Source organism: Penaeus japonicus, unplaced genomic scaffold (genome assembly GCF_977035675.1).
Source record: "Penaeus japonicus unplaced genomic scaffold, GWHDUDI00000001_assembly GWHDUDI00000013, whole genome shotgun sequence".
Classification (NCBI taxonomy): Eukaryota; Metazoa; Arthropoda; class Malacostraca; order Decapoda; family Penaeidae; genus Penaeus; species Penaeus japonicus.
In genome coordinates, this window is record NW_028234415.1 from 13,797,780 (window position 1) to 13,811,207 (window position 13,428).

A 13,428-nucleotide genomic window follows, 5' to 3' on the forward strand; every position below is an offset into this window, starting at 1 on the left:
ACGGAGAGAGAGAGCGGGGTGGCAGTTCAGTTCAGTTCAGAGAGATTTGCGAAGGCTTTCCTTCGCCCGGGCTATATGCACGAGGCGGCCCGGCCTCTGCCAGCTATAAGTGCTGACTCATCTGATCATCATAACTGAATGCTTACCGTGGCGGTTGGATTGCCAGAAGGCGCTCCAGTTGCCACGGGGAAAGCAATAGGCATAGCCGCCTTACCAACCCGGCGGCTGTCGTCTCTGGGCCCTGCCTGAGGAAGCGAGTGTGCTCGCATTCCATCAGATAGTGCTCTAAATTGGCGTCCGGCGCGCCACAATGGCTGCAGCGTCGCTCATCATGCCCAATGGTGGGTATGATTTGCCACGCACAAGGGTAGCCTAATCTCAGTCTGTGAAGACGGACTTCGGCTCGCCTTGGTATTCTGTTAGAGAGTATCAGCGACTCATAGCCTGTGGCGTCTGAGTACCAGCTGGCCGAGGGGGAGGCTCTCGCTTCCTCTCTGTGGCACTGCAGGGCACCGACCTGCCCTGCAGCCATCAATTTACGCCATAGCAGTTCTCGGCTAGGATGCACCACAAGATTACTCAAGGGTTTTTTCCTGCCTTCCTCCGCTAGCCTGTCAGCTACATCGTTCCCTTTAATACCAACATGGCTTGGAATCCAGTTGATGATAATGCGTCTACCCTGATCCAGGATTCTCTGAGCAATAGTGAGAATCGTGGTCAGAAGGTAGACGTTATCAAGGGGCGTGCTTTGCTGCAGGCTGTCAATGGCGGCCCTAGAGTCTGTATGTATGACAACATGCCCGTCCATCTGGGCTGCATGGGCTAGGGCTCCCATAATAGCGACAGCCTCTGCTTGGAGCGAGGAGGCATTGTCGGACACCCGCATAGCTTGTGCTACGTCCCTTGCTGCAAAGCCGGCGCCTGCAGTGTGGGAAATGGGGTCTACAGAACCATCCGTGAAGTAGGTTTTACTACCTGGTGGAGTGATTTCTGCAATGTTCCTCTCCGCCTCAGCCTTCAAAAGAGACGGAGAGTACTGAGTCTTTCTCCTTGACAGGTTCATGACAGAATACTCTATCAAGGATCTTGCCCACGGCGGTGGTGTGGCATAGTCAGGGTGGGGGAGGTCCATGCCCTTGACCAACAGAGTCTCCTTGAGCTCAAAGCGTATCAACACCCTGGCTGTATGAGACAGCCAGGAGTTGTTGGCAAAGAGTTCATGGTTCTGTGCAAGCCGACGCTGCACTTTTTGTCTTAGCTGCGAGTCCGACGGGGACTGTAAGACCTTGGCAAGAAACTGAGCCGCCATCTGATCGATCCGGGTGTCCAGAGGGAAAAGGTTGGCCTCCAAGAGGAGGTTGGCAACCTTAGCCCATATAGGAGCACCCAGAATGATCCTGGCGGCATCGTTTTGCATGACGTCAAGCCTTTGCCGTAGTCTAGGCTTGACCGTAATCAGGGCGACGGAGGCGTAGTCCACAATGGGACGGACAGCGTGCACATAGAAGGATCTTAGTACACGGTGCCCAGCCCCTAAGCGCCGCCCTGACAGAGCTCTCATGACAGAGAGTCTTGCCTTGGTCCGTTCTAGGAGGTATTGAACCTCCGAACGGAAAGTAAGCTTACTGTCAACCCATACACCCAGGTATTGGAAGACATGAACCCACTCTAGCTCTATCCCTTGGACTCGCAGCCTTTGGTCTCGGACATCCTGTTTCAGCGCCATTGCCTTCGATTTGGCTGCTGAGATCTTAAGCCCGACTCTGCGGCATTCCTCAGACATTAGATCCAGACAATGCTGGGTCTTTCTGATTAGATTCTCATTCTTCCTCCCAACAGAGATAATTGCCAAATCATCTGCATATGAGATGATCTTGCACCCCGCTGGGAGTGGAATGTCGAGGATGCTTAACATGAGGGTGTTAAACAGAGCCGGGCTGAGGACCCCCCCTTGTGGAGTGCCATTCTCCAGGGGTAGATGCCTGGAAAGGTGACCTTGGAACTTCACTCTGGCAGTTCTGTCCCGAAAGTAGTCACCAATCCAGGCAAGCAGTCTGCCCTTGATTCCTTTGCGGATCAGGACCTCTTGAATGGCAAGTGGGCTCGCCAGTTCAAAGGCCTTCTCCAGGTCCAGGAAAACAATGACAGATCTGGTGGTGCTGACAGTGCTCAGTAAGGTGGCTATACTGTGAGCAGTGCTCTTACCCCTTGTGAACCCGTGTAGGTGTTCATGTGGAGGTCCCAGCTTCCATTGGAGCCAGTTCAGTACCATTCTCTCTGCCGTCTTTCCCAGACAGCTGAGTAGAGAGATGGGGCGGTACCGACCCGGCTCCTTTGGTTTAGGGATGGGAACTATGTCAGCCCTCTTCCAGCACTGTGGTAGTGAGGAAGTCTCCCAGGACCTGTTGATGAGATGCAAGAGTGCAAGCTCACCTTCAAGTCCAAGGTGGGAAATGATGGGGTAGGAGATCCCATCACAATCCGGGGCTGACCGCGAACTGGTCTTATATGTTTGCCTTAGTTCCCTCAGAGAGAACATGGCATCGGCATCATCAGGCTCGACCGCCTTTTCTCTGATGAGGGCATGCCTGCCTGGAAGCAGTTCCTCTTGGCATGCCCTCAACTCTGCTGGTAGACCGGCGCTACTTGTTCTTGCAGAGAACTCGAGTGCCAGTCTCTCTGCCTCCGACCGCGGGTCATGGTGGGTCATTCTGGGGGCTGAGCGATTTGTGGCCCGTCTGATGCGGTTCCACAGCTCTGTAAGGGAGGTTTGGTGGCCAAAGGACTCACACCACTCCAGCCACTTTTCCTGCTTTACCCTCTTAGCAGTTTCCTGAGCATCCCTGAGAGCCTCTCTCAAAAGAGCGTGGTTCTCAGGAGTTCTCTGTCTGCGGAAGTGTCTTCTGCACATATTGATTCTATGGTTGACCTCCTTAACCTCATCATTGTAGTACCAGGCGTCTTTAAAACACCTGGACCACGGACGAGTTTTGGGAATGGTCTCTGAGGCTGTCTCGTCTATGGCATTAACTAGTCTTGCCTCAAGTGTATCCACATTATCATTATGTGAGAATTCACTGGTTCTGAGGCACCTGGCCAGGGCCTCCTGGAAAGCTTTCCAGTTGGCCCTGTCCACCTTCCATCGAGGATTGTGCTGGGGCACAGGGGCCGGGCCAGCATCCAAGATGGTGGTGACTATCCCATAGTGATCGCTCGTGGCAGTGTTGTCCACAGACCAACGAATCCTCTCGACCAAGGCCGCAGTGACAAAGGTAAGGTCAAGGACCCCCCCGCCAACGTGCGTAGGCTCCTGGTTGTTGAGGAGAGCAATCTCAGGGCATGACTCAAGCACCGCGGCCTGCCGCATCCCGGTTCCGCGTGGGAGCCAGGATGGGGTGGTGGGCATTGAAGTCTCCCCCTATGAGAATTGGCTTGTGTGCCGCAGCAGCACAGACTTCACTAATATCTAAGCTCCTACAGGTTGGCCTGCTGTACACATTGTACAGCTTGAGGGGTCCCCCAGCCATATGGATCTCAACTGCTAGGAGTTCAACACCTTCTCCACACTGCACAGGATCGGCAATCAGGGAGCAGGGAATATTCGACTTCACGAGGGTAATCAAACCTCTGGTGCCTTGGTTAGAGGGCAACACAAAGGGATGATATCCTGAGAAGCGAACAGTGTCTCCTGTTAAAATCTCCTGGAGCATGACAATGTCAATATTCCGAGATCGCACGATCGCGTGGAGAAGGGCATTCCTCCGGGAAAAGCTGTTGATATTCCACTGCAGTATGCTTAGATTAGGAGCCATTGTGCTAATCTGAGTCCATTAAGTCTGCGTCGTCAATGACGTCGACATAATCGGTCTCAGTGTCTGACGCCCCAGTGTGGGTAACGTCAGACATTTCGGAGTCTGACAACTCCTTGGTGAGTTCCTCACTGATCGTGATTTCCTCACTGGACTCGTCACTGTCGTCAGGACAGGTCGAGCCATTAGAAGGGCTGGGTCTCCTGGGAGGTGGAGAACCCCTGGTCGCCTTGACCTTCACTCTGGATGGTCGTGGCTTACTCGCCCTTTGGGGTTTGGGTTCAGGCTCTGCCAGTGTGGTCTTGGCCGCGGGTTGGGTGGGGAGACAAGTCTCGCCCTGGGGGTTTGTGGGGAGAGGAGTCTCGCCCTGAGTTGGATTGGGTGTAGAGGCCTTGGGCCTTACATCCCTTTCCTTCAGGGCAGCGACAGTCTGGGTCATTGCCGTGACAGCGACCTTGACTGCCTTCTCCGTCTCTTCACTGGTCCGTCCCAATGCTGACGCAACTGCTGTGACAACCGCCGTCAGCAGGAGCGTCAAGTCATTCTCCGTAAACAGAGTTTGACTCTCCACTTTTGGGTTGGCCTTTGGTGTGTTCCCAGACCCCTTCCGGGTCTGTTTCCGTCTTGGAACACCCACCAGGGCCGGAAACTCCTTTGTGTTGGAGGTGTCCGGTGGTGGTTTTGTTTTGGGCGGTGCTTCCTTCCTCTTAGGAGGGGGGGGGAGCCCTTACCCCTTTGTTCTGCCCCCAGACGTAAGTGCCTGGTGGGGCAGGAACAAAGTCCGGTCGCTTTGCAACGACCTCTTGTCGCCGTAGAGCCTCTTCCTTCCTGACGGAACATCCGAGGCTCCAGGCATGGTGCTTTTTGTGGCAGTTGGGACACTTGGCAGTAGTGTCCCGCTTGCCCTCCTTGTGTGCTTTGAGGCACACCTCCGTGCTGTGTGCCTGACTACAGACACCACACTTCGGCTTTGCAGAGCAAGTGGCCTGGTGGTGTCCGTACTTCTGACACGTGAAGCAACGGAGTGGATCAGGGACATACGTCCTGAGGTTGTAGGAGCCCCAATTACCAAGGTCCAAGGACGCAACTGGGGCTCCCTTCAAGGTGACCAGGACTTGCCTGGTTGGGTGCTTCCCTTTGGAAAGTCGGGAAGCTCCCACCACCTTGGGATGGGCAGTGATGACCTCAAGGTCATACATCTGAGGGAAGCCAAGAAGCACCATCTTGGACTTCCTCTCATCAGAAGTCAGGGCCGCCAAACTCACCTTCCGTCCGTCCTGGAGCTTGTCAGTCTCCTGGAGGAAGGTGCCTTTGTCTTTGGCAATTCTAATCGTCAGACGGCACTGTCTCTGGGTTTCCAGAGCCCGTACCATCTGATAAGCGTTGTCGAATCCTTCCGGTTTAGGGGGAACCCTAAACTGGGGGAACCGACTCGGGGCTACAGACTCGCCCTCCGAGTCTGTAGCCGGCCGAGGACGCTTAATGCCTGCCTTCCGAACCGACGCCGGAATTTTGGCAGTGGGGCCAGCAGGGTTGGAGGGTCCTGTCTGGCTTCCATTTTTACTTTGACTCGTCTTCTGAACCGACGCCAGAGACTTGTCAGTGCCAAGGGCTGGTTTGGAGGGTCCAGCCCGAGGCTCTTGGGTAGGCTTTCTCTGAACCGACGCCAGAGCCTTTCCCAACTTTTTATTTTTGTCTCCAAGGACCTTAAAAGGTTCCAAGGTGACAGCCTTGGTCATCTTCGTGCCAGGTTCGTCAACGTGGGGGTCAGTCAGGGTTTTTTTTGTGTAAGATGCCATAGATATAAGCGTTCAATTCATCCTCCCACGCCCCCACCCACCACGGAGTCTAACAAGGGGAAGCTGTGCACTGAGACCATGCTCAGAAGCCACAGGGGTGGTGGGAGGATATACGCAACCCCTGCCTCGCATTGATAGCATTCGCAAATACATGCGATTGCCTGCAAGACAGGAGCTGCTTGACCCTAGCCTAGCTCAAAAGAGAGACCAGCCGATTGACCTAATCGAGCCAAGATCAGGCCACCCGTCTTGCTGGAATAGAGGACCAAAGAGGCGTGTTGCTAGCCGCAGGGCGTACTCATACACGGCATCGCTCAACCTCCAGGACTCCCGTCTCCCAGCGCACAGGGGCACCACGCACGGCAAACACGTGGGCAGGTGTGTGCCCCCCTGGGGGGAGGACCAGGGGGTGGTGTGATCCCACCTACTAGATCAGCACCTAGGAACGCTTAGTCGTCCTTCCTTGGAGAATCAACCGCTAGAAGGCCACCTCAACGGGAGGGAGAGACTGGCCAATTCTAGAACGGGCTCTTCCAAGGAAGGAGTTCAAGCCCCCGCGCCACGACAAGGCGGTTCCTTATTGCGGGGGAGCGGGGTGGCGATTTCCGGCCCTTTTATTCCCCCCTGATGATGGTTAGTTCATGGTACTCTCGTTCCTTGCATCGCGCCGTAGCCAATCACAGGTGATGCCGGAAGTTGCCGGCGGTCATCGGGCAGTAATTATCAGTGCCCGCGATCGTTCTCGCTACTACCGCGGTGATCAGGATGTCCGCTCCCCGGGTGAAGATAGGTGTGTTCGTGTCCAAGATGAAGCTCGACATCTCGCCCCACTTTTTTCGAGATAATAATCCGGGACGGATATTATCTATAATATCTTGGGCACGAGTCCTCCCTTCTATTCGTTGCTTATGACTCCATCTGGAAAAGGTGCCCGACTGAGGAAGTCAGCCCCAACGTTGTCACTGCCTTTGATCGCCTGGACGCGAATCTGGTATGTCTGAAGGTACATGGCCCATCTCATGATTCTGGCATTCCCATACTTTGCCTTCCCGAGGTAAGCTAGTGGCTGATGATCTGTCTGCAGGATGAACTTGGTGTTGTACACGTAGTTGTTGAATTTCTTTACAGCCCAGACTACGGCTAAGCACTCCTTCTCCATAGTCGAGTACCGTCTTTCACAATTGGATAGTTTCTTGCTGGCGTAACTGATGGGGAACAATTTACCTTCCCATTCCTGCAGGAGGACAGCACCTATCCCTATGTCTGATGCATCGGTACGCAGGACATATGGGCGGCTCGGGTCGGGCAGTCGCAGCACAGGTCGGCTCGTCAGCATTGACTTGAGGGAGACGTATGCCATCTCCTGGGGTTCCCCCCACTGTACCCTATTGGGTTGGCCCTTCTTCGTCAGGTCGGTCAATGGGGCAGCAATGCTGGCATAATTGGGCATATACTGACGGTAGTATCCTGTTAAGCCGAGAAACGCCCGCACTTCCTTCTTGGTTCCGGGGCGGGGTGCCTGTTTAACTTTCTCTAGGTTGTCTTGCAGAGGTCCCATTGAGCCACTGTGGAGTACATGCCCAATGAACTCCACATTGTCCGTGCCCAGAATGCATTTTGAAGGCCGTACTGTCAGTCCAGCCTTATAGATTCTATGAAATAGTTCCTTCAGAAGTTGCAGATGCTCCTCCCATGTGGTAGAATGGACGATGATGTCGTCGATGTAGCTTTGCACCCCACTCATGCCTTCAAGGAGAATCTTGATTGCCCGCAGAAGAGTTGCCCCGGCGTTAACCATCCCAAAGGGCATACGTAAGAACTCGTAATGTCCATCTTGGGTCACAAAGGCTGTTTTGTGGATGTCCTGTTCTGCCACGGGTATTTGCCAGTATCCTTTGCTGAGGTCAATCTTCCAAAAGTACCTGGCTCCTCCTAGCCCATGTAACAGGTCCTCGGCTGTGTTCATCGGCATGGGGTCAAACTCCACTTTTTTGTTGAGCTTCCGGTAATCTATACATACCCGGTTCGTTCCATCCTTTTTTCTCACCACTACCACCAGTGCAGCATACGGGGAATGGGACTCTCGGATGACCCCAGCGTCCATCATCTCTTGAACTTCAGTCTGCAGAGCCTCCCTGAGACTATAAGAAATGGGATATGGTCTCATTCGTACTGGGTCCTCGTCGCTAGTCCGGATGTGATGGGTGATAAGGTTAGTGACTCCAGGCTGTCCCGAGAAAATGCCAAGATACCGCTGCATCAGATTACACAATTCCTTGCACTGTTCAGCCGTCAACTGCTTTCCCATCTCGATTGTTCCACCTGTTTTGGGGCCTGCACGGTCAAGGGCCTCGAGTAGATCACCCTGGATAGCGCCCTCGGTGTCATCATCCTCCCATTCAATCACCGCTGCTGCTGCATTTTCCATGTCATGAGCTGGGTTAGAGTCGACTTGCTGCACGATGTGGTTGGTGGGCTGTAGGTTACTCGCAGGCTCCTCTCGGCGGATGTACTTCTTCAAAAGATTAGCATGATAGGTCTTTAGCTTGGCTCCCGCCTTCAGTTGGTACACATTACCCCGGCGAATTTCTACCATGAGGGGTCCCTTCCACTGCATTAGGAGCTTGTTGTGAGTGGCAGGCATTAAGACAAGGACCTCATCACCAGGTTTGAATACCCGAGCTTTTGCCTTACGGTCGTAATATTTCTTGTACCGCCCCTGAGCTCCCTCCAGGCTATCTCTTGCCAGTGCCATCGTATCTTCTAGCCTTTTGCGCAAGTCAAATACGTACTGGTAGCTTGTCTTGACTTCTGGAGAAATCTTCTCTCCTGTCCATAGTTCCCGTAGGATCCCCATGGGGCCCCGCACTTCGCGGCCGTATAGCAGCTCAAATGGGGCAAAGCTAGTGGACTCCTGGGGTACTTCACGGTAAGCAAACAGCAGTGAGCTGATGTACCGATGCCACTGACGAGGTTGTTCTGCGCACAATCGACCGAGCATGGTCTTGAGGGTTCCATTGAATTTCTCAACCAAACCGTTGCTCATGGGGTGGTAAGGCGTTGTTGGGAGTTGTTTAAGGCTGAGTAGGCGGCACACCTCACTCATGCAGTCTGACATGAATTGTGTCCCTTGGTCATGGATGACTTCCTCTGGTATGCCTAATCGGCTGTAGATATCCAGCAGGGCTTCTGCAACCGCTTCCGTAGTTATCCTCTTCAGCGGGACTGCCTCGGGATACCTAGTGGCGTAGTCAACAAGAGTGAGGATGTACCGATGGCCTTCACTCGATGCTGGTTTTATGGGGCCGACAATGTCGATTGCCACTCTCTTGAATGGAGTATCAATCAGGGGTGTTCGTTGCAGGGGTACCTTTGCCACTGTACCCCGTTTTCCGGTCCTCTGACATACATCGCATGATTGGCAGAAGCGTCTCACGTCAGCTGCACAGCCGGGCCAATAGAAGTTACTGAGGATCCTGTCCTTTGTCTTCCTGGCGCCCAGGTGACCGCCCATAAGGGAGCAGTGGGCTATGTCCATCACCTGGTCCCTCAGTGCTGTTGGCACAACGACCTGCCGGTGGGGATGCTCCTGCTTCCCCCTTCTAGAGGTGGACACCCGGTAGAGGATGCTGTCGAAGGTTTCATACCAGATCTCTCGGCGTGCGCCTCCCTTCACATCTGAGAGGCCCCTCAGCTTGGCCAGTGAGGGATCGAGGTGCTGCTGCTCTATCAGCTGAGCTTTACTTAGTGTGGTGCATCCGAAACTATCAGGAGCCTTCAATTTCTCTGTATGCTTTTTCGCAGCTGCCCGGGTCGCCACAGCCCCAGCAACATCTTGCTGTTGCTTCCCTGGTGGGCCTGCTCCTGGCACTTCCCCAATGATGAGATCGGCTATGAGGTCCGGCATGCATAGATATTGAAGATATGGAGTATTGATGGCAATTCTCACCGGCCATGCCCTCCGAACCGTGTTGTCCAGCATTCTTATTGATACTGGCTTACCGGTATATTCGTCGTCGGCCACGTACTTCGACCTCACAATGATCGTCGTACAGCCGGTGTCACGCAGCACTTTCACTCTCCGGCTACCCACTGTGCCCTCTACCAAGTTTAGCTTCCCACCACCGGCAAAGGATCCGACACCTGCATACAAAGGGACTGATAGGTCCAGGTCTTCCTCTTGCTCAGCACTTCTTCCTTGTTGTGCACCGTGCTCTGGGGTTGTGCGAACATCATCTAGTCATGCTTCGTACAAAACATCGCCCATTTCCATTTCCTCCACCTCTGCAGCCGCTGCACGTACTGGCATGGAGCGGTCCCTGGTTGGTGGTCTGCCGGCATAGTTTCTCTGGTGTGCTGCTGCCGTAGTGGGGCAGTCCGACGCTCTATGCCCTACACGATTGCAACGGAAGCACCGGTTTGACGGGTTGGCCTGCACAGGCCGATCACCCCTTACTCTCTGCGAAGCCCGGGGATCGGAGTTTGGCCGATTGTCGTTTTGGCTAATGGGTGGTCTCTGGGCAGGCTTGCTAATACTGCCGATCGCTGGCAGGCCCCGCGCCTCCAGGAAGAGGCCAGCATATGCAATTAACTCAGCACTTCACGTTCACGTACAAATGTCGCCAACTCCTTGCTACATTTGCTCAAGAATTGTTCCTTGACCATCATCCATCTCACTCCCTCATAGTCTCGGCTCACCCCTGCTTGTACGATCCATCTATCAAAATAATCGTTCAGCCGACAGACAAATTGCAGTGGCGTTTCCTTTCCAGACTCCTGTTCACTTTCTCGGAACTTCTTGCGATAGCCCTCCTCCGTGAGATTATACCGAGCAAGCAGTGCTTCCTTGAGTACCTCGTAGTCAAGTTGGCTGCTGGGGGGCAGGTGGGTATATACCTCGAGGGCTGCTCCTGATAGCACATTCCCAAGAAAGATTGACCACTGGTTGTGAGGCAGTTCTGCGTGGGTGGCCCAGTTTTCGAATCTCTGTATGAAGGAGTCGATGCTGTCCCGCCCGTCAACGAATTCGGTGAAGGGGAGACCTCCCTTACACGACCGCATGTTGGGGCTTAGTGGCTTCGACTCTTGGTAAATTTTTTTGTTTTTCCACCATCCATTCTTCATGTTCCCGTTGCCGCCGCTGCTCCTCCAGCTGGCGCTCCTGGAGTTTCCGCTGCCGTACCTGTTCCTTCCTCTCCTTCTCCCGCTGCTGATACATACGCTCCTCATCCTCCCGCCTGAGTTTTTCTTGCTGTTCAATGTATGTTAGGACTTCCATCCCTTGGAGGCTAAACTCCATGGCTTCTTGCAGGTAATCCCTCATGGTGGCTTGACTACCACTGACTGTTTGATCCTGGCAAGGTCGCCAATGTCACAGGTTCTTCCACGAGTATAGAATCAAACAGTCAGGACAAGGAAAGACCAGGGCACGTTTCTGTCGTGTATTATTGAGAGACGTACACTACACGCATTACAAACATACAATAACACATCACAAGAAAAGCACATATGTATGTAGGCACGAATAAACAGTAACACTAGGTACTTGATCACAACGTTTCGGCAGTCACTTCACTCAGTAATTACGTCTTAACAGTCACTTCACTTAGTATTCACTTCACTCGATAATTACGTCTTAACAGTCACTTCACTTAGTATTCACTTCACTCGGTAATTACGTCTTAACAGTCACTTCACTTGATATTCACTTCAAGTAGTTCACTTCACTTGAAGAAGAGAGGAGCACGGCCACGGAGAGAGAGAGCGGGTGGCAGTTCAGTTCAGTTCAGAGAGATTTGCGAAGGCTTTCCTTCGCCCGGGCTATATGCACGAGGCGGCCCGGCCTCTGCCAGCTATAAGTGCTGACTCATCTGATCATCATAACTGAATGCTTACCGTGGCGGTTGGATTGCCAGAAGGCGCTCCAGTTGCCACGGGAAAGCAATAGGCATAGCCGCCTTACCAACCCGGCGGCTGTCGTCTCTGGGCCCTGCCTGAGGAAGCGAGTGTGCTCGCATTCCATCAGATAGTGCTCTAAATTGGCGTCCGGCGCGCCACAATGGCTGCAGCGTCGCTCATCATGCCCAATGGTGGGTATGATTTGCCACGCACAAGGGTAGCCTAATCTCAGTCTGTGAAGACGGACTTCGGCTCGCCTTGGTATTCTGTTAGAGAGTATCAGCGACTCATAGCCTGTGGCGTCTGAGTACCAGCTGGCCGAGGGGGAGGCTCTCGCTTCCTCTCTGTGGCACTGCAGGGCACAGACCTGCCCTGCATCGTTTTACGCCTTAGCAGTTCTCGGCTAGGATGCACCACAAGATCACTCAAGGGTTTTTTCCTGCCTTCCTCTGCTAGCCTGTCAGCTAAGTCGTTCCTTTCAATACCAACATGGCTTGGAATCCAGTTGATGATAATGCGTCTACCCTGATCCAGAATTCTCTGAGCAATGGTAAGAATCGTGGTCAGAAGATAAACATTATCAGAGGGCGTGCTTTGTTGTCAATGGCGGCCCTAGAATCTGTATGTATGACAACATGCACGTCCATCTGGGGTGCATGGGCTAGGGCTCCCATAATATTGACTGCCTCTGCCTGGAGCGAGGAGGCATTGTTGGATGCAGCATAGCTTTCACTATGCCCCTTGCTGCAAAACCGGCGCCTGCAGTGCGGGTAATGGGGTCTGCAGAACTATCCGTGAAGTAGGTTTTACTACCCGACGGAGTGATTGCTGCAATATTCCTCTCCGCCTCATCCTTCAAAAGAGATGGAGAGTACTGTGTCTTTCTCCTTGACAGGTTCATGACAGAATACTCTATTAAGGAACGTGTCCACGGCGGGGCTGTGACATAGGGTGGGGGAGATCCATGCCCTTAACCAGTAGTGTCTCCTTGAGCTCAAAGCGTATCAGCATCCTGGCTGTATGAGACATCCAGGTGTTGTTGGCAAAGAGTTCATAGTTCATGGTTCACTGCACTTTCTGACTTAGCTGCGAGTCCGGCGGGGACTGTAAGACTTTGGCAAGGTACTGAGCCGCCATCTGATTGATCCGGGTGTCCAGGGGAAAGAGATTGGCCTCCAAGAGGAGGTTGACGCCCTTAGCCCACCTAGGAGCACCCAAGATGATCCTGGCAGCCTCGTTTTTGCGTTCAGCATTTTCTGAGTCCAGGCTTGACTGTAAACAGGGCAACGTAGGCGTAGTCCACGATGGGACGGACAGTGTGCATATAGAAGGATTTTAGTACGCTGTGCCCAGCCCCTAAGTGCTGCCCTGACAGAGAGTCTTGCCTTGGTCCGTTCTAGGAGGTATTGAATCTCCGACCGGAAGGTGAAGTTCTTATCAACCCATACCCCCAGGTACTGGAAGACGTGATCCCACTCTAGCTCTAACCCTTGGACTCGCAGTCTTTGGTCGCGGACATCGTGTTTTAGCACCATTGCCTTCGATTTGGCTGCTGAGATCTTAAGCCCGACTCTGCGGCATTCCTCAGACAACGCTGGGTTTTTCTGACTAAGTTCTCATTCAGTCTCCCAGTAGAGATAATTGCCACATCATCTGCATATGAAATGATCTTGCACCCCACTGGGAGTGGAATGTCGAGGATGCTTAACATGAGGGTGTTAAACAGAGCCGGGCTGAGGACTCCCCCCTTTGTAGAGTGCCATTCTCCATGGGCAAATGCCTAGAAAGGGGACCTTAGAACTTCACTCTGTCAGGTCTGTCCCGAAAATAGTCATCAATCCAGGCAAGTAGTCTGCCTTTCATTCCCTTGCGGATCAGGATTACTTGAATGGCAAGTGGGCTTGCCAGTTCAAAAGCCTTCT

General features: G+C 53.4%; 1 protein-coding gene across 1 annotated transcript; it reads right to left on the reverse strand.

The window, feature by feature from the left end:
• Nucleotides 1-6,503: 6,503 nt before the first annotated feature.
• Nucleotides 6,504-10,931, reverse strand: LOC147470602 (uncharacterized). Its single transcript, XM_086542899.1, has 5 exons — nt 10,660-10,931; nt 10,286-10,478; nt 9,912-10,169; nt 8,096-9,821; nt 6,504-8,044 (listed from the first exon to the last, which is right to left on the reverse strand). Exons 1-5 carry the CDS (start codon nt 10,929-10,931, stop codon nt 6,504-6,506), a joined length of 3,990 nt encoding a protein of 1,329 aa, XP_086399025.1.
• Between the last annotated feature and the right edge of the window lie 2,497 nt (nt 10,932-13,428).

Coding starts and splice junctions, on each gene's coding strand:
- LOC147470602 (XM_086542899.1), bottom strand. CDS start 10,931: ATGAGGGATTACCTGCAAGAAGCCATGGAGTTTAGCCTCCAAGGGATG. Junction 10,479..10,659: donor AAGCCCCAACATGCGGTCGT/GTAAGGGAGGTC, acceptor GCCCCCCAGCAG/CCAACTTGACTACGAGGTAC. Junction 8,045..8,095: donor CCGCCGAGAGGAGCCTGCGA/GTAACCTACAGC, acceptor ACTCTAACCCAG/CTCATGACATGGAAAATGCA.